At 39.6% G+C, this 23,299-nt stretch overlaps 1 protein-coding gene across 10 annotated transcripts in view; it reads left to right on the top strand.

The window, feature by feature from the left end:
- Positions 1–23,299, top strand: part of KDM4C (lysine demethylase 4C) — a 197,169-nt gene that overhangs the window by 10,390 nt on the left and 163,480 nt on the right. For all 10 annotated transcript variants that reach the window (XR_013391167.1, XM_077921529.1, XM_028713153.2 and 7 more), the window contains exons 4-7: positions 7,319–7,494; positions 8,913–9,027; positions 13,991–14,184; positions 19,239–19,288. Coding sequence is in view for 9 of the 10 variants with exons in the window: in XM_077921529.1 (XP_077777655.1) it covers positions 7,319–7,494; positions 8,913–9,027; positions 13,991–14,184; positions 19,239–19,288 (535 nt within the window). In the remaining variant the exon portion in view is untranslated. The remainder of the gene's footprint in view (positions 1–7,318; positions 7,495–8,912; positions 9,028–13,990; positions 14,185–19,238; positions 19,289–23,299) is intronic.

Genomic DNA, 23,299 nt, shown 5'->3' with positions numbered 1-23,299 from the left:
CAGGAAACAAATTAAAATGTATTCGTTTTCACTTGTTCTTACATATTTACATTCTGTTACATTCCCTGTTACATTCTGGGGCCTCAGAAGTACACATGGAACATCCTTTGCTAGCAAGGGTTCTCCATTCTCTTCTGTAGAAAAGACAGATCTCTGCATACAGAGGGTTTCACGTGCATCTTCTCAGGGGAATTTTTCTACAAAGTGAAATGCTTTGTAGATTTATATTAATAGCTTGTTCGATACCTTGGTTTCATATATAATGTTATGCATTAGATAAATATAAAGGAACAACTCTCTTGGGTTATTGTTTTGCACACTGGAGACTTGTGTCGTGAAGTATGCAGGTGTTTTCTGAAGGGGTGCAACACAATACTGCTAATGAGATCTTGACTAAAGCTAGAGAAAGAACCAAACAAAACTGGCCTCCTGAGATTGTATTGCTTCATAGTTGCAACCTAAAAATCATGTAGTATGTCTTCAGTGATTATGGCATTTAATTTTATTATAGTAATAGTAAGAGACTGCAGATGCAATATTCACCTTGGCTTTTCTGTGGCAGCTAAATGAAATCAATGGACTGACTATACATTATTTGATATAACATATAAAAACAGTCTTTCTTTTCTTGTTGCACTAAAATGTCCAAAGCCAAGAAACATGACACCAAAACAAAGAATAACCTTGATTTCCTTCATTGTGGTAATATCCATCTTTTGTCCAATATTATACTGTGGTACCTCTGGTTCTCCTGCCAACCTAGCAGTTCGAAAGCATGTCAAAGTGCAAGTAGATAAATAGGTACCACTCTGGCGGGAAGGTAAATGGCGTTTCCGTGCGCTGCTCTGGTTCGCCAGAAGCGGCTTAGTCATGCTGGCCACATGACCCAGAAGCTGTACGCCGGCTCCCTCGGCCAATAAAGCGAGATGAGCGCCGCAACCCCAGAGTCGGCCACAACTGGACCTAATCGTCAGGGGTCCCTTTACCTTACCTCTGGTTATGAACGCTTTGGGTTACGAACTCCGCTAACCCAGAAGTAGCTGCTCCTGGTTGCAAACTTTGCCCCAGGACGCGACTGGAAATTGCGTGCCGGAGGCGTGCGCACAGCGGGAGGCCCCATTAGTGAAAGTGCGCCTCAGGATAAGAATGGTTTCAGCTTAAGAATGGACCTCCGGAACGAATTAAGTTTGTAACCAGATGTACCACTGTATTGGAATTAGTAATGGATGTGTTTGGATTCTGCCATTATAATACAACAGGATAGTTGGTCAGGGTAAAGTATGTTGTAATAATAGGGATGGGTGGGTTTCCCCCCAGTAGTGCTGAACTTATTTGTCCTCAATTCCTCCAGGCCTATTTCTAAAGTAAACACAGCATACCATGTAATCTTTTCTATTTGATGTGTAATGCATGATGCAAAACATTTTATTAACGTGTTGGCATTTTTATTTGAATAATGATTACTAAAACTTGTAGTATGTCCTCGCACCTATATAGTATGCAGTTTGAAAATTAAAACCAGAATTATTTTTTCTTTTAAAATGTCCTATTTATCTGGTCTGCATCTCATCAGTGAGAAGTGACTATGTTAAAAGGCTGCATATGGTGTTAGTTTTTTAATATAGTGTGCATTTTTAGTAATGACTGTATTCTTCTGGAAATCCTAGTCCATAATTCACAGAGAAAGGATCTTGAAAGTCACGCTTTAGGTTGCAATCCTATACACATTTACCTGGGAGAAAGTCCCATTGAGTTAAATGGGAATCACTTCTGAGTAGAGAGGCATTGGATTGCATTGTTAGAGGCCTAGTCTATTATTAATATTATTAATACTATGGTTTTAAATTATATGAAGTATTTTTTATCAAAATATTCATAAAGTGACTTACAAATGCAGCAACACAGTAAAATAAGGTACATAATACTGAACAATAATAGGAGAATAAAAGTAAGCAACAGTCCAGCAGTCATGTTAAAAAGCAGAGAACAATGATTAATCAAGTACTACAAGAACACTGAAACAAATAAAGGTGCACTTGTGATCCAAAGTTGATGAAGTAAGGATACATGCTTTTTGGTCCTAGGGGCCTCTTTTAACATTGACGGTGAAATATTAGCAGTATAGAGTAGAATTTCAAGCATACAACATAATTTTAAACGATAACCTGCAGAGGGTCATCTACTTATCAAGCAGATTAAGTGGCCACCTGTGTTGTGCAATCAACATTTTTATTTGATTTATTGTATTTGTGCCGCTTTTCATTCAACTGAGTCTCATAGCAGCTTACAAACAATAAACACAATAACATAATAAAGCATAATAGAACATCACAAAAACATAGATCTTATGAGATAATTAACAAATCCTCAATAAAACAATTATGATCTAGAAAACACTTAGCCAAAAAGCAACTAAAAATAATTGCAACGAAAGTCGAATTACATATTACAATACAGCTTTCATAATCTATAAAATACTAACATTAACAAAATAGCAACTAAAAAAAAAAAAGCTAAACACAGTTAAGTTCAGACACACGCTCTACTCACCCCAGTGACATTTTTCATTTCATTAAAACATACATAAAATACACATAGTGCTTGTTGTTAAGCCAGGGCAGCCAGATGCTGCATTGGCTGGTATCCTCAGGAAGTGGGCCGTGGTGGAGATGAAGGGACTGTTGGGCTTACCGCCGATGGTAAGGTTGACTCTGGGTAGCCTCCCAGGTGCCATTGATGAGGAGCTTGCACACATCCCTCTCAATAATCGGGAGATCCATCCCCACTCAACCCTGTCCTTCTGGAGTGGCAAGTCATGGCTGCACTCTGTGTAGAGGTTGACCAGGAGTGTCACGGGCGGTCAAAGTTCTGGCGGAGGACGTCGGGACTGGGGGCAAGACAGCGTGGGAGCAGGAACGGGAGTCTGGAAGCCAGGAGCCAGGAAGCCGAGGGTCAGAGTGCCGGGAATCAAGAAGCCAAGGGTCCGAGGGTCAGGAAACCAGGAGTCAAGGGTCTGAGGATCAGGAAGCAAGGAGTCAAGAAGCCACATGTAGCAAGGCAGGAAGCATGTTGCTGTGGCAATGAGCCAAAGGGAAATGCTGACCTTATATCCCTTCCCGCCTCTTGCCATCAGGTGCTGTGAGTTACCAATCGGCCTCACCTGTGCGGCCACACCTTGCCTCTTGAGAACAAACTTAGGAAAGCCCCAGTCCTGCGAAGCCCTACCGGTCACAGGGCCTGGCTCCTGCACGCACTCCTGACAAGGAGGTCCAGCAGTGCCTCCATGCTCGGGATGCTCTCGTTGCATGATGGTTCATCTGCCAGCTGCATCTCCAGCTTCTTCAGCTGAACCTTAGCCTATATGGTAACAGAAGATGAGGTTGCTGGTAGAGGGAGGGAATGGGGCAGCTAGCTGAATCCACCAAGCGGTAGGGAGATGCTATGATAAAGATGCTGAGCCTCAGCAGGATCCTGGTGGCTCACAGCTGTTGACTTGAAGCTGCACCTCGTTCTTAGCGTCCAGGCTGCTACCCATGGAAGGCATGAATCACAGGGCATCAGCTGGCAAGAATGGAAGATGAGAGGTAGGGGTGGGCTGAGGAGCTGGAGAGTGTGGAAGTGGGGATGCTTCTATCTCCATGTCTTCAGGCTTGCTCAACTGCTGATCCTTGGGCTTCTGGTGCTGTTTTTGTTGAAGCCAAGTGCTTGGTGACCTTGGACTAGTTATCTCTGTGTTGTTTTTCCTTTCAGAACCAGTTTTTTTTTACTATATAATGTATGACTTATAATACTGAAATTCTTTGGGATGGAAACTGACTCAAAATGTTTTCATAGGTAGTAGAGTACAGTGGTATGTTGTTAAATATAAATTCTCAGAAATTTATTCATGTTGGCTCCAAGAGAAGATACTGTGAGAATTAAAATAGTTTGAGCTTTGTGGCCTTAAAAAAATCATCACTGACCTTGAGTTAAAGAAAAGCATGCAAATGTTCTTAGAATATTCACACCGTGTAGCCCAAATCACAAGTGCATGCTTAATAGTCATGAAAATGAGAATTGCTATGCACATATTTGATTTTTATGCATACATCTTAAATGCACGGTTTCTCTACCTCCCTAAGCAATATTTAGTTCCTTTTCAAGTGTGCATACATTTTCTGAAAATTTGTGGAATAAATACTTGTGCAGAGCATCTTACTGAAGTCCTTACATGGCTAAAACTTCTGTCATATGTTTTTACCTGATGTACATAAATGAAGAGACATGTACTAATTTCAGCATTTTACTTGCCTACATTTTCACAATTTCTTTTAAGGGGCAGCATCTTTTGCTGAAATTAATTTTGTCATGTATTTTAGAATTGTGCCGTTTAATGTAAAGACAATCCAGTCTGAAAGCACTTTAAAAAGACCTTCAGTGTATTAATGTCTATCTAGAAAACAAATCAATGATGGATTTAGGGTGGTGCGAGCAGTCCCCCCCCCCCCGGGTGCTGAGCCAGGGGGGTGCATCATCATACCTTTATTTGTAGAGATAATGTACAGGTAAAAATATGGGTAAACTGTACCTAAAGGAATTATTGTGAAAATAAGAAATACTTGGGCAGGGCCACCATATTTTGCCTTTGCTCAGGGCACCATATTACCAAAGTCCACCCCTGAAGAAATTCAGGCTTTTTGTCAACAAAAGAAAAACTTGTGACCATATGCCAGCATCCCTCAAGGCACTGTTCAAGTGTGTTCAAGCTTAGTTCCGTGGTGTAGACTACAGTGGTGCCCCGCAAGACGAATGCCTCGCAAGACGAAAAACCCGCTAGACGAAAGGGTTTTCCGTTTTTCGATGCGCTTCGCAAGACTATTTTCCCTATGGGCTTGTTTCGCAAGACGGAAACGTCTTGCGATTTTTTTCGCTCCCCCCCTTTTTCTAAGCCACTAATAGCCTTTTAGCCGCTAAGCCGCTAAGCCTTTAATAGCCGCTAAGCCGCTAATAGCCTTTTAGCCGCTAAACCGCTAATAATAATAATAATAATAATTTATTATTATTAGCGATTTTTTTCGCTTCCCCCCTTTTTCTAAGCCGCTAATAGCCTTTTAGCCGCTAAGCCTTTAATAGCCGCTAAGCCTTTAATAGCTGCTAAGCCGCTAAAGCGCTAATAGCGCTAATCCGCTAAGCCGCTAATAGGGTTGCTTCGCAAGACGAAAAAACCGCTAGACGAAGAGACTCGCGGAACGGATTATTTTCGTCTTGCGAGGCACCACTGTACTTTGGTCTTGGTCCAGAACCCCTGAATATGGAAAACCTTATCTAAATTTTGTAGACCAGTGATCTTCAGCATGTCAAGAGTCAGGACTCATTTGGCACAGGGCACAAACTTCCAAGACTGTGCACGTGGAGGGTTGGGCTAGCAGGGGGAAAAACGCTGTTAAAGTATACAATTTGTCGACATGCTTACAAGTATCCTTCTATCAAGCAGTGTATCTGTCCATGAACCTAGGCCAACAAACACAATCCTTACACAATCCAGACTACAGTTGTGTCGCAAGAAGAAATTAAAGTTCCACTAGTTGAGAGCAGTTGTAATTTGCAAAGTTAAGTCACATGTATAAAACACACAGTTTATTTCTTTAAAATATTCCTGAGCAAGTTACAATTAAAATACAAATCCCTGTGCTCACTACAGCCATGTATAAAAGCAAGGCAGATAAATTAAACCAGAAAAAAGTAAAAGGCAACATATTACTAAAGAATTAAGCCATAAATTGTTCTGGTAAATCACTCATTTTGGTGAAGAGAAGCACTGAGGTCAACAGCTTCTAGTCCAAATGACAATTAGCTCATTCATGGAAGATAATTCAAAACTCATGTAAAACACAATACAGTTCACATGAATTGTGATTGTGTGTGGGTCTGGCCCTGTCCACTACTAGAAAGTAGTCCCTGGCAGCTTTTCACTTAAGTAATGCAGTTCTTTACCTAAAAATATTCTCACACCTCCTTTACCTCGTCTCTGAATTCCTGCCCTTTAATTTGTCCTAGGATCTCTTTCCAATCCTCTGGCTGTCAGAAAAGCTATTCTTGTCCCAAGAGCCCCATGTGGGGTTTTTAATTCCTTGCAAACTGACAACTTTCCCTTCCTTTACAGAAATTGATCTGCAAGTGTTCCAAGTGCTTTTGTCCCCAGAGTACTTGGAACACTTGTGAATGTGTTGTGCCATTATGGCATCTTAGCCAATTAGTTTAATATTCACTGCCACAAACAAAATGCAATATAGAATGCCTGACAGTTCTTTTATAAAACAGTTAGCATAAAGGTAAAGGGACCCCTGACCATTAGGTCCAGTCATGACTGACTCTGGGGTTGCGGTGCTCATCTTGCTTTATTGGCTGAGGAAGCTGGCGTACAGCTTCCGGGTCATGGCCAGCATGACTAAGCCGTTTCTGGCGAACCAGAGCAGCGCACGGAAACACTGTTTACCTTCCCGCCGGAGCGGTACCTATTTATCTACTTGCAACTTTGACATGCTTTTGAACTGCTAGGTTGGCAGGAGCAGGAACCGAGCAACAGGAGCTCACCCCGTCGCGGGGATTTGAACCACCAACCTTCTGATTGGCAAGTCCTAGGCTCTGTAATTTGACCCACAGCGCCACCTGCAACCCTTCAGAGTTAGCATAGGTTGGCCTTTATTCATAATTTGGAGTTAACACAAATATTAGCCTGTGGCTATTATGCCACTGTTATTTTCACCTTCTTTTTCTATCATGCATAAGGTAATATTTAACACAATGTAACACATTTTTCAGAAATTAAAATCCAGGATCAAATATTCTCTCTGTTAAAACATTGGGCACTATGGCTGCACGCCAGGGGTATCTAACCTGTGTCCCTCCATATCCTGTTGGACTCCCAACTCCCATCAATCCCATGGCCAATAGCCAGGGATCACAGAAGTTATAGTCCAGCAATATTTGGAAGAGATAATCTGGCCTTATTATGGACCAAATAATGCACATTTAGCAAAGCTTTTGACTCCCTCTTGAGATATAGCAAGAAGCTTTGGCACTGATACTATAGAGCAGGAGGCTGCTGTTCAAAGAAAACGAATAGAAAATTCCACTGGTAAGCAGCATTCTGGCAACTAATATCTGCCATTAGGCCACCAAATCTACTGGCTTTACATGAATGTTGAGTTTTCCAGATAATACTGCTGGCTTTCCTTATATAGAATTTCATTAAATGCAACTCTTTGTTTTCATCCTTTTAAACCTTCTTTTAAGTTACACTGGCTCCTGTTAATATGCTGTTCCTCTAAATTTCTAGGTGATTCCCCCCAAGGAATGGAAGCCAAGAAAATGCTATGATGACATTGATTCTCTGATTATACCAGCTCCAATTCAACAGATGGTTACCGGGCAATCAGGGCTCTTCACTCAGTACAACATTCAGAAAAAGCCAATGACTGTGAAGGAGTTTCGGCACCTTGCCAACAGTGACAAGTAGGTATAGTCATTCGGTGCCACCACAAGGTGGAGATTATGTGGCTGCATGCTTAAGTTACAGTTTTACTTTAGAGTAATTAAGTCATGTATACTGTAGGTAATCTATAGATTGCAGTTTATGGTTTCTAAATAAAAGCTATAGTTTAAGAATGCATGCAAATGCACACTTATGCTCATGTGTGCATTTCCCCCCAATAGAATTCAATAAAATTCCTTAATACATGGCTTCTAAGGGCTAATAAAGACACATTCCTCTAATTTTTACCCTTCCACTTTTTCTGCAAACCCTCCACACAGGCTGTTCCGCAGACAGTTTCTATTCTCAAGGTCACACAGCTTTTGGAGATAGGGAATGTTTCACTTTAGAAACTATATTGATATACCTTTTATATTATTGGTTCTTTGGTAGGAGGCTGCCTAAAACTATTAGAAAATAAGCTGATAGCAGTATTTTGATTTCAATTTAGAAGCAATGAATGTTGTCAGCCTGCTTGCACAATTGGACTTCCTCTCCTCCTACTTGAAGTGCCTGGTGTTTCCCCAAAATCTAGCCTGGATGGTTGGGGAAATCTTTTGGAGCAGGTGGAGGGCTGCAGCGGGCTGCAGAAGGAAAGGAAACTCCTACTGCATTTGCTGGAAGACTGTTGAGTTGCCAGACAAAAGACCTTTCAGCAAAGCAAAGCTAGCAACTCTAGTTAAGTCAAGTGAAATATGAATTATCTTAATATTACTTTTAAGAGTGTCGCAAGAATTACTTTTATTCCAAAAATTCCAATATTTGGTTATGGTTCATATATAGTATCTCGTATCTAACTCTTGTATTTGGTTTTCTACATTTGTGATATGCAAGATAAGCCCACTAAAAACAGTCAGAGAAGAACTATGGTATTAAACGAGACTGCATAGATTATAGGAAATAGCATATGCATTTGAGATAGGCTTGGAAAAATGAATTTGCTCAAAAGGCCTATGCTACAACACAATATAACTGGAATGAGACAAATAGATGAATGCATACAAACCGTTTCTATGCTATTTTTTCGCACTCTGGTTTATATTCATGTACTTTAGCTAGAGGTGCTTCAAAATTATCTGTCTGCATTGGCATAGTGAGGTTGAGGGATAGGAGAAGGAAAACACCAAGTCACCTAGCACAATTTGTTGGCTTGGAGAGTTCAGCCAGTTCTTGATATTAGTTGGTAATAGAGCCAGATTCTTGGGACTTTCAGTACACTAGATAAACTTTGCAGGAAGACTCCCCTCCCCATAAATAATATCTAAAGTTCCTTGTTCACTTCAGGTGTGATAACATGTCACCCCTGATAATAATAATCACATAGGTTTTACAAGACACACAACAAATTTATAACTGCTGACCTTTTGTAACTAATTCCTTTCTTCTCCTCTCTTTTCAGATATTGTACCCCAAGACATTTAGACTATGAAGACTTGGAGCGCAAATACTGGAAAAATCTAACTTTTGTGGCACCGATCTATGGAGCTGATATTAACGGAAGCATATATAATGAAGTAGGCTCTCTGTTCAGTCATCCTTAAAAATTAGCTGAAGTTGCATTGTTAAAAAAAGACCCATAGTTTAACTATTATCTGATTTCCATTTATTTCAGTGCATGTGCACATTGTATGATGAGTTTGCAGTTTCCCCATTCTTATGAATGTTTGATGAAGGTGGGTGTGACATGCAAAGGCAAAGGCTGCAGTCTACACACCACCTGAGAGTATGGCCCACTGAACACAATATTTTTATGTTGTGAAACTGCCCTGAGATCTTGAGATGACGGGCAGCATGCAAATTTAATAAGTAAAAATAAATTAGAGCTTTTTTCTATGTATGAGTACATAGAATTGTCCCAATAGTAGTTTAAAGTTGTACCTTGGTTCTCAAACCTAATCCATTCCGGAAATCGGTTCCAAAACCAAGGTGTGATTTCCCATAGAAAGTAATGCAAACAGATTAACCCGTTCCAGACTTTTAAGAACAACAGCAATTTAACATGAATTTTACTATCTAATGAGACCATTGATCCATAAAATGAAATCAATAAACAATGTACTGCAGTCACACAACCAATCGATCAGTAGCTGAGCTGGGTTCCACACAGTCAGAAAAACAAAAAATAAATAGCAAGAGGAGACAGACCTCAGTGTAACACTCAAAACGGAAGTGTAGCACTCAAATCGGAAGCGTAACACTCAAAACGGAGCACGATTGGCTTCTGAAAAAAGTTCGCAGATCAGAACACTTACTTCCGGGTTTGCAGTGTTTGGGTTACAAGTTGTTTGAGTACCAAGCTCTCTTCCTCTTCCGGTAGCTTAGAAAGAAGACACGTGATACAACTCACAGCCAGAGGGAAGGGAAACGGCAGTATTTGAACTCTTGTCCTGTGCCCTGCATTTCGGCATTTTAATGCAAGAAGGCCAATAATGCAATTGGGCCAGCTATCCCAAATGGTGGAGAAAAGCTTTTAATAGAGGTATATTGATTTGGCAACCGCTGATACTATAAAGTTCTAAAGCCTTTGGGAATTTAGTGGAGTACAATGATTTTTATGTCTCCTCTTCTGCATCTCTGAAGGAGCTACATAATTTATTTCCCGTTTCCATTCTTAATAAGCATGAATATAACATGTTGCAAAGGAAGCACAAGACACCCCCAAGAATAATACAGTGGTACCTCTGGTTGCGAACAGGATCCGTTCCGGAGAACCATTCGCAACCTGAAAAGAACGCAACCCGCATTATGTGATTATAATTTGGCGCTTCTGCGCATGCGCGTGACATTATTTTGCACGTCTGTGCATGCGCAAGCGGCGAAACCCGGAAGTAACCCGTTCTGGTACTTCCGGGTCGCCGCGGTATGCAACCTGAAAACGCTCAACTTGAAGCAAACGTAACATGAGGTATGACTACATAATGAAAAGTTAGGCAGGGAAAATGGTGACAGAAAGCAAAGAAGTTGAAGGAAACGTCTGGAAGGGTATAAAAATAAAACACAGAAGTGGTGCTGGGTTAAATGGAGGTTAGGTACATTTCTAACATGCAAAGGAATGCAAAGGGAAAAGTTGTTAGAGAAGTCTTGATATTTATGCATCTTTAGGAGGGAACAATTGATATACAGTACGTATATTTTCTTCAGCCACCAGGTGGCGGCCTTGCACAAGAAAACATTTTCATGTGTGTTGTGCTGTTAGTGAAATCTCTCAATTTAGAATCAAATTTATTCAAATTAGGGATTTTCATGTATTCAATAAGGATGGATAAAATACAATCTGTCTAGAAATGAGGCAATGGAAGGAGCAAAAGTGCTTGGTGTAATTATTTCCTCATGAGAAGCCATATGTGATAAATGAAACATTTGAATTGTGTTATCAAAAGTAAAAGCAATGCAGAAGACCTAATGGAAGCAATGTAGTTTCAACATTATATTATGGCTTTTATTCCATAATGCTTCCTTTAAAAAAAATCCAACCAGAATATTCCAAAATTCCAACCAGTCATTCCATTGTGATGGTTCATATTATGCATGATAAAAATGTCTGAATTCTTTAAACTTGAGTGGCATTAAAATCAGTGCAAAATCTGTAGAAAACAACCCCTCTGTTAATAAAGTCAGTGAGTCAAGGAGCTATTTGGAATCATCCAGAGGATTTTTTTTACATTTTGCTTTGGAGAGCCGAGCCCTGTGCCATATATAATACAGGATTCTGCTTTTTAAAATGGTTTCCCAGGTGTCATAGGAAACTGCTGTTCGAGTAACACAACTTCAAAGCCCACTTGGATTTATGGAAGCTTGCACCAGTTGTTAGCCACTAGTGTCCAGGAAACATATACCATTTCCTAGTTTGAACGTTTGTACAGAAAAGATCTGTCTTTTCTAGTACTCAGTTTCAACAGTGCGCTGTAACCAAGGCGTCACATGTTTCTAAACCGCACGTTGTACATGAACATCCATGTCTACATGTGCAACCTTGGAGGCTTGATATTTTGGGATCTTTTATCCAGAGTCGTTGCACACCCACTGCACTGCATCATTAGTCACTTTAATTCATTGGAGGAATTAGGAAGAACCACTGAGTCCCAATTTTGGCTCCAAAGAGGAAAAAAATGTTTGGTTAATTGCAGCACTAAAATGGCATTTAAGAGTAAAATAGCTTTGTGGCTTGAATGACTGAAGAGTAAAATGGTTGGTTAGAGCATGATTGTACCTAGGCTACCCAAACTCATGTTTGGGTAAATAGTTCACACTTGTTAAGATCATGGAAACAAAGGTAGGTGAAAGCAGAGGGTCTAGTTGTTGCTGTATAAAGAGCAGGGACTGGCACTAGCGATCCGGAAGACAGAACTGTAGGGCTAGATGCTCCAGGGGAATGCTTGAATGAAATTAGATATATTTGAGCCATGCAAGGACAGAAGGATAATGAGATTTAATAAATGGAGGAGTTAGGGAGAAGTGGAGATATTGAAATGCCAGTAATAGCCTGTTCTAACCAGAGGAGAAGGTTGGGCTTTCACCGTGACCTGAGGGTGTGCAGTTGTCATTAGACCAAAGTTTCCAGCTCAACGGGGAATGGATTTTGGGTTGCTGCTCCTCGCTGCAGGGAAAATACTATGATTGTCATGGGTTGTTGAAGCAAGCAAATTTGATTCCTTAGAGCCCTCTCAATATAGGTCCAAAAATTGATTATTTCATTTAAGGGAACTCAAGGTTCCTAACTCACCTGAATAAAATAACAAAGATTGAAAGGAGGCAAAGAAACAGCGTAGAGGAAGCAAGTCTTAGGGTCTAGATGGGCTGCAGCAGTCTACTCATATGGATGTACCACAAGACTGAACAAATGTTAGCAGGCCTTTGAGGAGAATCACAGAGACTGAACTGTGGAACAGCCTGTTGGAGAGAGATTGAACAACATGGTCTCAGGGTGGGTGGGGAGGTGGACTTTGCTTCAGGGGACAGGCATCTGAGACAAATAACTGAGGCCGGGGGGGGGGGGGAGAAGCTTCAGAACAGGTAGCAATATCCCCAAGTTTCCTGCAACAGTGAATCTCATGTGCCAATCAAGTTAAGGGATTCTAAGTTCATACTGTTTTGGACTTGAGTTTCAGAGGTGCCTCATATGAGAAATGAGGGTGGAGGGAGTGCAAGTCGGAAGGCAATTTTTGTTTGCCCAGGTAAATCAAACTGAATTGAGGCCTGTGCTTTCATTTAAAGTTTCATTTAGAATACATGTGTAGTTTTGCACTTCTCAGTCCCATGAAGTAAGATGTCTCAGTGGCATGTATCCAATTAAGTTATTCTCTGAATAGACCCAGTGAAATTAATGGATCATAGTTCCATTCATTTCATTGTGGCCACTCTGAGTATGACTGGCACTGGGTACAACCCAATGACTGCAACCAGTCTATGCTAAGTCTTGCTTCCTCTGTACTGCTTACAAAGAGCATGTAATTGTTGCAAGTTACCTGCAGAGCAAAGCTAAAAGTATGCCTCCTGAATTATTATTATTATTAAGCTCCTCAACAACCACCAAGGTAGTTCACAGGGCATGATGAAGATTGTCCGTCCCAGTAATTGCCTTCGGTGTCTGGTAGTCAGAGGTATACGACCCCTAAATTTAGTGATATTTTGATATCAGAGTTAATATATTTATAGAAAATAGGTTTATCAATAGTTATCTAGTATTTTACGGGGGTGGGTGAGGAATGGGGAAAAGTGTAGTAGTAAAATCTTAAACAGAGGATTAAAGATAGGGTATAAACTCATGCTTTTATTTCTAGAAAGCTGCAAAATCAAAGCAAACCTTTCTTTCATGATTTACTGTGGTAATAACTGCACTTCTTGAAAGCACTGATAGCATTGTATTTCATGGATATAACTGTCTGTTTTGTTTACTGATGAAGTCTTCTTCTGTACACTTGGAAATATCCTAAGGTAGTAGCTGTCATTTAGAACAAATTGTGGAGTTCTACAAAGAAAGCTGAACTATGGAGTTCTTAATAACAGACATATTTTTCTTAGGTTTTGTCTAGTCTAGTGCAACAGATTTGTGTGTGTTTTCTGCTACAAAAAAGGTAGAAAGTTTAAGGAGCTATTGCATTTGCACCTTTTTTCATAATTGGCCACCACAGTACAGTATTTAACTCCTATTCCTGTTATGTTTTTTGTTTAAAAGTATACCTAGTTCAAGAGATACAATACTGAAATGACAGTGCTTGAGCAAAGAGTAGTTCCTACTAATGTTGAAATAGTAACTGCTGCTAAGAGACTGATTTTGTTTTTAACATGTATCTGAAGCCATCCTTTGTCCTATATACAAATAGTCATCCTCAAGTCCTGTGGGACAGCTCTCTTTTGTCTTGAATTTTGCCCTCTCAGTGAAAAGCTGATGGTGCAAGTTTGCTTTTGCTCATATCTTTCCCCCCCTTTTTATCTTTTTTAACATTGATCAGTTGTGTCCCCGTATATTCCTTCCAGAACGTTAACGAATGGAATATCGCTCATCTTAATACTATACTGGATGTCGTAGAAGAAGACTGCGGAATCTCAATTGAGGGAGTCAACACCCCATATCTGTATTTTGGCATGTGGAAGACAACATTTGCATGGCATACTGAAGATATGGATCTCTACAGCATTAATTACCTCCACTTTGGGGAACCGAAATCATGGCAAGTTAACTCTTTAGGAAAATCAATTTTCCAAAATGTTTATTGGTTTCTGAAGGTTAAAGGAGAAAAGCAGGCATTTGTTTCAGGGCACTGTATGTGAATAACAGAAGGATCTAGCCCAGTCAGAAATGTGTAAAACATCTGGAGTTTGAGATTTGCGAGGAAAGAAGAATACATTAAAGTAGAGCTGGGCAACCTGTGGCCCTCCAGATGTTGTTGGACTCCACCTCCCATAAGTCCTAGCCAGCGTGGTCAGTAGTCAGGGATGATGGGAATTTCAGACTAGTAATGTCTGCAGAGCCATAGTAACATAGTGAGCTGCCTTATACTATTAGGTCATCTGGCTCAGCACTGGTAGTGCCTCTGAGGGTTTCAGGTGGGAGTCTCTCTTAACTCTACCTGGAGATATCAAAGTTTGAACCTGGGAGCTCTGCACGCAAAGAAGATGCTCTACCATTGAACTGCAGCTCTTCCCCAATGACTTCCAATCCTTCCCTTAAACATCAGAATAACTTCTTTTTAAAGGCAGAATCCAATAGATCAGTGATATGCAAATTAAAAGGCCTGAATGCAGGCTATAAGTCTTACCGATTTGATTTTTTTTTAAAAAAAAGCTGCTCCAACTGCTGTCATTGGCTGGTTCCTGTGATATCACAGAATGCTTAGCTCCTGCCAAGGCATTAAGTTGTTGGTAACAAAGGTCTAGGGACACAATGGGCAATCAGATGGTAGAAGGGGATACAGATAAATTAGGAAGCTGCAGTATCACAACAGTAATCAGCTGTGAGGCTGTGTGTGCCAGAGAGCCCATATAAATGAACGCATGAGAACTAAAATGACGTTACAAGTACGCAACATGGTTACACATGTTTGGCCATGTTTCTCCAGTGAAACTCAGAGAGCTGCAGATGATATTCCATCGTCTTACTCCATGCAACCCCACTAAAATTAGTAAACATGGCTAAGTTAGGTCCATTAATTTCAGTGGATCTGCATAAAACTTACTTCAATAGCACCCTGTACATTTTAATATAAGTATATATCTAGTACAGTGGTACCTCAGGTTACATACGCTTCAGGTTACATATGCTTCAGGTTACACACTCCACTAAGCCAGAAATAGTGCTTCAGGTTAAGAACTTTGCTTCAGGATAAGAACAGAAATCGGGCTCCGGCGGCGCGGCAACAGTGGGAGGCCCCATTAGCTAAAGTGGTGCTTCAGGTTAAGAACAGTTTCAGGTTAAGTACGGACCTCCGGAACGAATTAAGTACCACTGTATCGCTAAAGGCACCACAGTAAGCTTTCTGGGAAGTAAGTTACAGTCAAAAGCATGGGATTTATTTCCAAGGTCAAATATTTGAATCTGGGAATAAAAATAGTTTCTGTATTCTGTGTAAAGGAAGCTGAATATTGTAATGCAGTGGTATTGATATTAATGGCATTGTGCTTTAGATTCTTTTTTGAAATTGTATCAGTGCCAAAGTTATGTGACCTTGCCCTACCAATACTTCCCTTTCAGTTGTATTTAGATGAGAATGAAGCACCAAGCACTAAACAAATATGTAGCACTTCTTCCTTGCGGAACTACTAGTGTGTTGACCAGTTTCTATTTCAAGGCTAATTGCTTTCATTTAAATGGGCAAAAAAGCTATTATTTTCCTGACAGTAATGATGTACAGCACTCTAGGTTCACATCATTGGTGTAAAATATGTTTGGGGTTTTCATTTTTAATTGTATGCATTGATTTGAAATGATTGATTTTTATAAACTGAATTGTATTGTAACTCCAGTAAAGCAAAGCACCCTTTTCAGATAATGCAGCTGAACATTTTAAAAGTAGGTAGCTCAAATTTAAACATCAGGTTTATTCAATGATAGTCAAAATATGATACAATAAATACAATATTCATATAATTTAATGTGGAAACTATATGTTTTATTATCACGTTGCTAAAACAGATTTCAGATTTATTTTATTCCAGTGCATCAAACTAATATCTAAGAATAAAAATGCAGTTTAAATGCTACGTTGGAAACGTGGGAAACACTTTGCTGTGGATTCATCTCTGCAGTTGTACTATAATATTTGAAAAGTGCCTAAATGGTATAGGATTACAATCCTGAGTATTTGGTAAAGAAATACTATGCTTGAATAGTCCTAGAGGTCACTTAGTGATCCGAGGGGTTGTTTATTTCCCATAGTTTTGCAGCAATAAAAATTGGAGGCTAAACATACCCAGAGGACTCCTATAAATACACATCAGACATTCTAAGGCACCTTTTCCTACCAGAGATCTTGGAAACCCATTTTGAAAAGCTGGGGTAGCCTTAAACCACATGAAAACAGGAAGTAGCCTCCTTTTATTTATACCCCCTTTTCTTCTAGAACCTGATTGCTTTGATCATACAATAAAAAAGATTAAGACTGGAATCCTGACTTTACTTACCTTGGAGTAAGTCCCATTGAATTCAATGGGGCTGATTTCTGATTAGACATGGTTATGATTGTGCTTTATACCATTCTCCCTAGGCATCCCTGTTGCATTGGCTTCTTGATATCAGTTGGAACAGAAGTGCAAGTTCATCTTGCCTCACTGACTGCTGCATTTAATTTTGGTGTTGACTCACTTTTATTCTCGGAGATACATGGGTCCTTTTAATAAATGGTAGTGACACCTCAAATTCAGATACAGTGGTATCTCGGGTTACATACGCTTCAGGTTACATTCGCTTCAGGTTACAGACTCCACTAACCCAGAAATATTACCTCGCGTTAAGAACTTTGCTTCAGGATGAGAACAGAAATTGTGCTCTGGCGGTGCGGCGGCAGCAGGAGGCCCCATTAGCTAAAGTGGTGCTTCAGGTTAAGTACAGTTTCAGGTTAAGAACGGACCTCTGGAACGAATTAAGTACTTAACCCGAGGTACCACTGTACATGTTTACTGAAATGAGCTTACTTTCAACAAACTTTATACCCAGCTGTAGCAGAGCAGAGACTAAATGAACTTTTTAAAATTATGTCACAGTAGTTCACAAAATTACAGAAATCATAATATGCAAGGTATATTCCAACAACAACACACCAAAGAGCCGAATTATTTGCTCAAGCAGTTTATGAACACACATACAGAAATGTTCTTTGGGACTTCATGCTTCATCTGAAAACTCATATATTGTACTAAAGCTGGAAGAGGTGTTTTTTTTTTCTTTTTGGTTGAGCTTTTCTAAAAGTCCATTAGTTACTTATGAAGGACAAGACGTTCAATCTGTTTGTCACCCAGTGAGAGTTGCTACTTCAGCTTATGGTCAAGTATGGGTTCCATTAGTTGCAAAGTAAGTTTGATGAAAAATATTGTTCAAAAAGAGAAATGTTTTTAAGAGCCATTTGGATGTATATTCTATATTCTGTAAATTACCTTACCATTAATTTAGGGTGAACAATGTTCTGGAGTAGACACATATGCATACAGGCAATCAGTGCTTCCAATAATCTGGAACAGTGGTTTCCTTACATAACCATTTCTGGGTGCAATCCAATTCAGTTAAAATGAGTGGAACTTTTAATATTCAAACAGTACATAATATATGCAAATAAGTGAACTTAAATCTTAATGGCCCATGTTTTCTGTACGGAAATTGCACTTTGAAAGGGGGCAAATTGAAAAGTATTGAGGAAATTGGGTGCTTGAATAGGTTGTATTCAGTGTTATTTATATAAGGACCAATAACTACACCCTCTTATTTAAGTTATTTAAATAATCCTTGGGTAATGGTTTTCCCCTTCGTTCTCTTTTTTTAAAAATACTTTATATTACAGTTTTAATAGACATATACACAGTTTCAACAGCTATGCTGTACAATTGAAACTACATTTCTAGCATGAAGATGATGGAACTGACTGTAAAGTTGTGCCATAATACAGTTGTTAGTCTTTATGGTGCCACAAATCTCTTACTGTTTTTGCTTCAAGAAAGGCAACTACCCCACTGGAAATTCTTGCATTTTTAGCATAATTAACAGAGACCATGTGACTTTATCTTGCCCGTGAGTTTGATTCATATTCTTCCACTATAAAATAATGGATTCCATAGATTTGATGGAAAAACCTTTGTTGAGAAGTTTTTGATAACATGAATCACCTATCACTTGCCTATCCGGGGTTGGTTTCTCAAACTAAAGTTTTAATAATAATAAAGAAATCCCGGTTCTGGTAACTAAATATCAAAATTTAGAAGGGGGTGGGGGGTGGGAAGCATAAATCCGAAGTGTATCCACTAAAAGTGTATCCACACTGAAAGGGTATCCACTGACAGCAAAATATCTTAAGTGTCAACGTTATTATTGATGTGCTTAGCACTCAGCAGGTACTTAACATTTGAAACTAAAAGCAGCTCAAATAATATCAAGCAAGAAAAGAATGACATTTTCACTGGTGATATTTTAGGACTCATTATGCATTGCCTATAAACTGACATGTGGCATCTAGCCTGTCAATGGCAACATGTAGTTTTTAACAATTCTCAGAAAAAGTAAAAAGAAGCCCCTATATTTCAAGCCCACATTAATAGTCAGGAGAAGCATGTTTCCCAGAGGGCTGTGGGTGTAACCCTGGGACCAGGCCTTTTCAGTAGTAGCACCCTGGTTACAGAAAGGCCTTCCAATTGAGTCTTATCTGGTCCTTTTGGTACCAGGTGTTTCAAACAACTTATGTTGAGTAAGCTTTTTGTAAAAAACAACAACTGTTTTTAGTTTTGGGGAATGCACTGAATTCTGTTTGAGTTGATTATTGTGGGTTTCCCCACTTCCTAATGATTTTGTCTTTGTCTTTCAGGGTTTTTTTTTACTTATTGTAGGCCACCCAGAGAACCTTTTTGTTGCTTTTTAAAAAAACTTGATGTTAGCTGTTTCGAATTCTATTTTGTAAAAAAAAGGTGGTTTTTAAAAATACGTAAAATGAATGTTCTGTGTGTGCTATGTTAGCTATGCAGATTTCTCTTGCAGGTAGACAGTGATTATGAACTCTTCTCTATTTTCTTTTTATGTAAATTTTAGGTATGCTATCCCTCCAGAACATGGAAAACGACTTGAACGACTAGCTCAAGGTAAGATACATATATCAAAGACATTCTGTTCAAAAGTCCCTTCTTTTTAGAAAGGCATCTAATAATTGTGGTTGCCACTTTAATTCCTTTTTAAAATAAAGACTGTTGTCTTTGGAAATCATACGATTTTGAAGAAGTCATGTTTATATCCTTATGTTTGCAATATATTGTCATTTCTGTCTAAATTCATATTTAATATAAAGTTTAGGAGCAGTTTAAAATTGGATGCATACTGCTTTGCAATTCTTATTGTATCTATATTATGCTTGTCAGTAGAATACTTAGCTGGAAATAATACCACGACTAAAGTTTTGGGGCAAAGAAATACCTTATACGTGACATTACACAATAAAGTGTCAGTGTCCCCTTTTTGCTGCAATCGCTTTTGGGTAAAGGGAGTATTTTGCACTGGAGACCGGACAGGGCTGGTGGTGGAGGAAATAAAGTCCTATGCTCTTCTGCTACGAGTAATATCCCCAGAAACTGCCCCTCCCGGCTGCTCAACTTAGTATGGAAATGGTGATAGGAGAAGTAATTCTTATTTGTCCATTTAAACAGTTATATACCGCTATAGCATAAAAATACAAAAAGTTGAAGAGCATTAGAGGAGACATATACAGCAGAAATAACTTTATACATAAAGGTAAAGGTAAAGGTAAAGGTACCCCTGCCCGTACGGGCCAGTCTTGCCAGACTCTAGGGTTGTGCGCTCATCTCACTCTATAGGCCGGGAGCCAGTGCTGTCCGCAGACACTTCCGGGTCACGTGGCCAGCGTGACATCGCTGCTCTGGCAAGCCAGCGCAGCACACGGAACACCGTTTACCTTCCCGCTAGTAAGCGGTCCCTATTTATCTACTTGCACCCGAAGGTGCTTTCGAACTGCTAGGTTGGCAGGCGCTGGGACTGAACGACAGGAGCGCACCCTGCCGCAGGGATTCGAACCGCTGACCTTTCGATCAGCAAGTCCTAGGTGCTGAGGCTTTAACCCACAGCGCCACCTGCGTCCCAGGTACTTTATACATACATTTCCTGAAAGTTAAGCAATAAATATGGCTACTGTTAGCATAAAGTCCAGTCCCAAAAAACTAGCGAGACAGGAATATGGAGGAAAGGTAAGAACACCATGTTAATTAAATATAGAAAATCAAAGAGCTCTTATCCATGCACCTTCACACAGTAATAAATTTATCACTGCCTGTTCTTTTCTAAGCTAAACGATCATTCCTTCCACTACTGAACAGCCATTACAGTGGGGGCAATCACTGGTATACATTTGAGGACAGTGCAGTATTGTAGAAATATAAAGGTGCTTTTAAAGAAAAGAAATTGAGGTTATTATGAGAAGCTTTACTGGAGACCTACAGGCCTCTTGTGAAGAAAGAACATACATGAACATATTGTATATGAATTCATATATCATAAAAATATATCTAATTTATTAAAATGAGTAACACCAAACCATTACAGCACAAATTCTCAGCTTCACAAGCTTGACTGATGGGCGACATCCAGTGATGTCTGCCAGTGGGTGGAATTGGCTTCCATTTGTGCAATCAGACTTTCTTTTCTTGTCCTCTCCTCTGTGTGACTCCCCCCAAATGTTTGAGGACCCCCCCAGAGCAGTTTTGGGGTTGGAAAGGGGAAGTTTCATTGCATATATATAAGTCTTCCCATGTGATATGCGCTATTGCCTAATGAGAGGGACGCTTAAAATTTAGGGGTACACTTGTGACTCCAACATGCATCTTTGATTATTGGGGCTTTGGTTCAGAAAGCCCTTTTTATACATGCACAATTGATTATTTTTCTTGTACAGAACAGTAGTCCCTTGAGCCATTGTTAAGCCTCCCTTGAGATTTCAAAATGCCATGCTGATTAAAGCATTGGAGTAGCTGTGCTCCCTACCCAAAGTCTGCTGTGTGCCGTTCTCCATGCCCCTGCCAGTGTGTTTGTAAAAATGCCGGTCATCTTAACAAATAGTATAATTTTGATGTTCTTTTTTAAATAAGTTGTGTGTTCCTAGGCTTGAACAGTGAATTAAAACACAGAAGGTGGTTTTACTAGTGCATAAGCACAAACCTTAATGTTCTTCCAGCTGTATTGTTCATTTCATCTTTCTTTCATTAATTTATCTTTTTTTGGCAAGTTTGTTTTGTCACTACCATGATTTGGGGATGAGGTGTATGTGATCTTCATACTGTACTCACTGTCCATAAAGATTACAATGGAATTTTTAAAACAAGCTGTTTTAAAATGATGAAAATGTCACGACAGCCTCACAGCTACAATTTGCATAATCAGCAAAGGTTAATAAACTTGCAGAGTGAATAGATTTCAGGCTTAATTACATATTTATATTAAAAGTGTTGTGCAGAATTGCAGCATCTAAAAAAAGCTGTGAGATGCAGGAAGGTTGGTCCTGCTTACCAGATGCCTACTGAATTAATTGAATTTTCCTAAATAATTAAAATGCTAAAATAATGCAGTAAATGTGGTGAAGCATTGCAGGTTATCTAGGTCAAGTCTGTACTTGATACATAAAATTAAAGGAAGGCTAGGATTTTTTCCATTATCTTGTCTGCCTATCATAATTATCACATTGCCTTTTATGCATGAATGCTTTCATCTTTGGAATCCATTGAAAACTTGATTGACTATGGCACCTACAAATATTTTATCTGAAAGACATTAGACTTGCATCTAATAAAGGCAGCAGTTTGATTTTGCCCTTCAGGTGCTTTCTCATTTATGTAGTTCTTTCAATTTTACGCAGACACAAATGTAATAAAAATCTCAAGTGAGCTGTTATTGCAATTTTGAAACTAGTTATGTTGCTCTATAACATCACAGAATTCTTAAGGTATTTGACAATGTTGGCTTGAAAATACAGAGGAAAATAAAAGTAACAGCAACAAATTATAAATGACTTGCATTCATATCAATCACCCATCTCCTACTACCCTCCTGAGAAAAACCCCACCCCACCCTCCCACTATATATAAGGGTCTGGTGACTTCTGTTTCAGTGTATCTGAAGAAGTGTGCATGCACACAAAAGCTTATACCCAGAACAAACTTAGTTGGTCTCTAAGGTGCTACTGGACAATTTTTTTATTTTTAAAATTTATTTCAATTGTGTCAGACCAACACGGCTACCTGTCTGAATCTAGATTCATATACTGTACCCTGTAATCTCATTCATGTCTTTATGAGAGGCATTTGTTTATGTTGTTCAGTTATGTCCAACAGAGTTGAAACTGAAACAAAGTTCATATTATATATGCTATGATATATAGTCAATGAATGATAGTTGAGAAATGGAACTCCAATCTGTAGATCTGCCAATTTATGCCATATGATTGTGTTTGAATTAAGGTAGGGGCAACCTTTTGTCTGTTGAGGGACACATTATTTTGGGGGTAACCTGTTGGGGTCCACAAATCAGGGATGCGTTACCTTTTCTTTCTTTCTGCCACCTCCTTTTTATTTTTGTCTCCTCCTTTTGTCATGAAATTAGGCAAGGGTTATAGGTTGCCCAGTGGGACGCGGGTGGCGCTGTGGGTTAAACCACAGAGCCTAGGACTTGCTGATCAGAAGTTTGGCGGTTCGAATCCCCGCAACGGGGTGAGCTCCTGTTGCTCGGTCCCTGCTCCTGCCAACCTAGCAGTTCAAAAGCAGGTCAAAAGTGCAAGCAGATAAATAGGTTCCGCTCCGGTGGGAAGGTAAATGGCGTTTTCGTGCGCTGCTCTGGTTCGCCAGAAGTGGCTTAGTCATGCTGGCCACATGACCTGGAAGCTGTACGCCGGCTCCCTCGGCCAATAAAGCGAGATGAGCGCCGCAACCCCAGAGTTGGTCATGACTGGACCTAATGGTCAGGGGTCCCTTTACCTTTACTATAGGTTGCCCACCCACAGGTCTAGGTACCAGTGTTTGTTTGTTTGTGTTTGTTTCTTTTTAATAACTTTTTATTAACTTGCTTTTCTATTTTAACAAACATCTAATATCAATAAC

The sequence above is a fragment of the Podarcis muralis genome, chromosome 17 (assembly GCF_964188315.1).
Source record: "Podarcis muralis chromosome 17, rPodMur119.hap1.1, whole genome shotgun sequence".
In the NCBI taxonomy this organism is placed as follows: domain Eukaryota; kingdom Metazoa; phylum Chordata; class Lepidosauria; order Squamata; family Lacertidae; genus Podarcis; species Podarcis muralis.
Note: the sequence above shows the minus strand (reverse complement) of the source record. Positions and strands in the feature narration are given on the sequence as shown.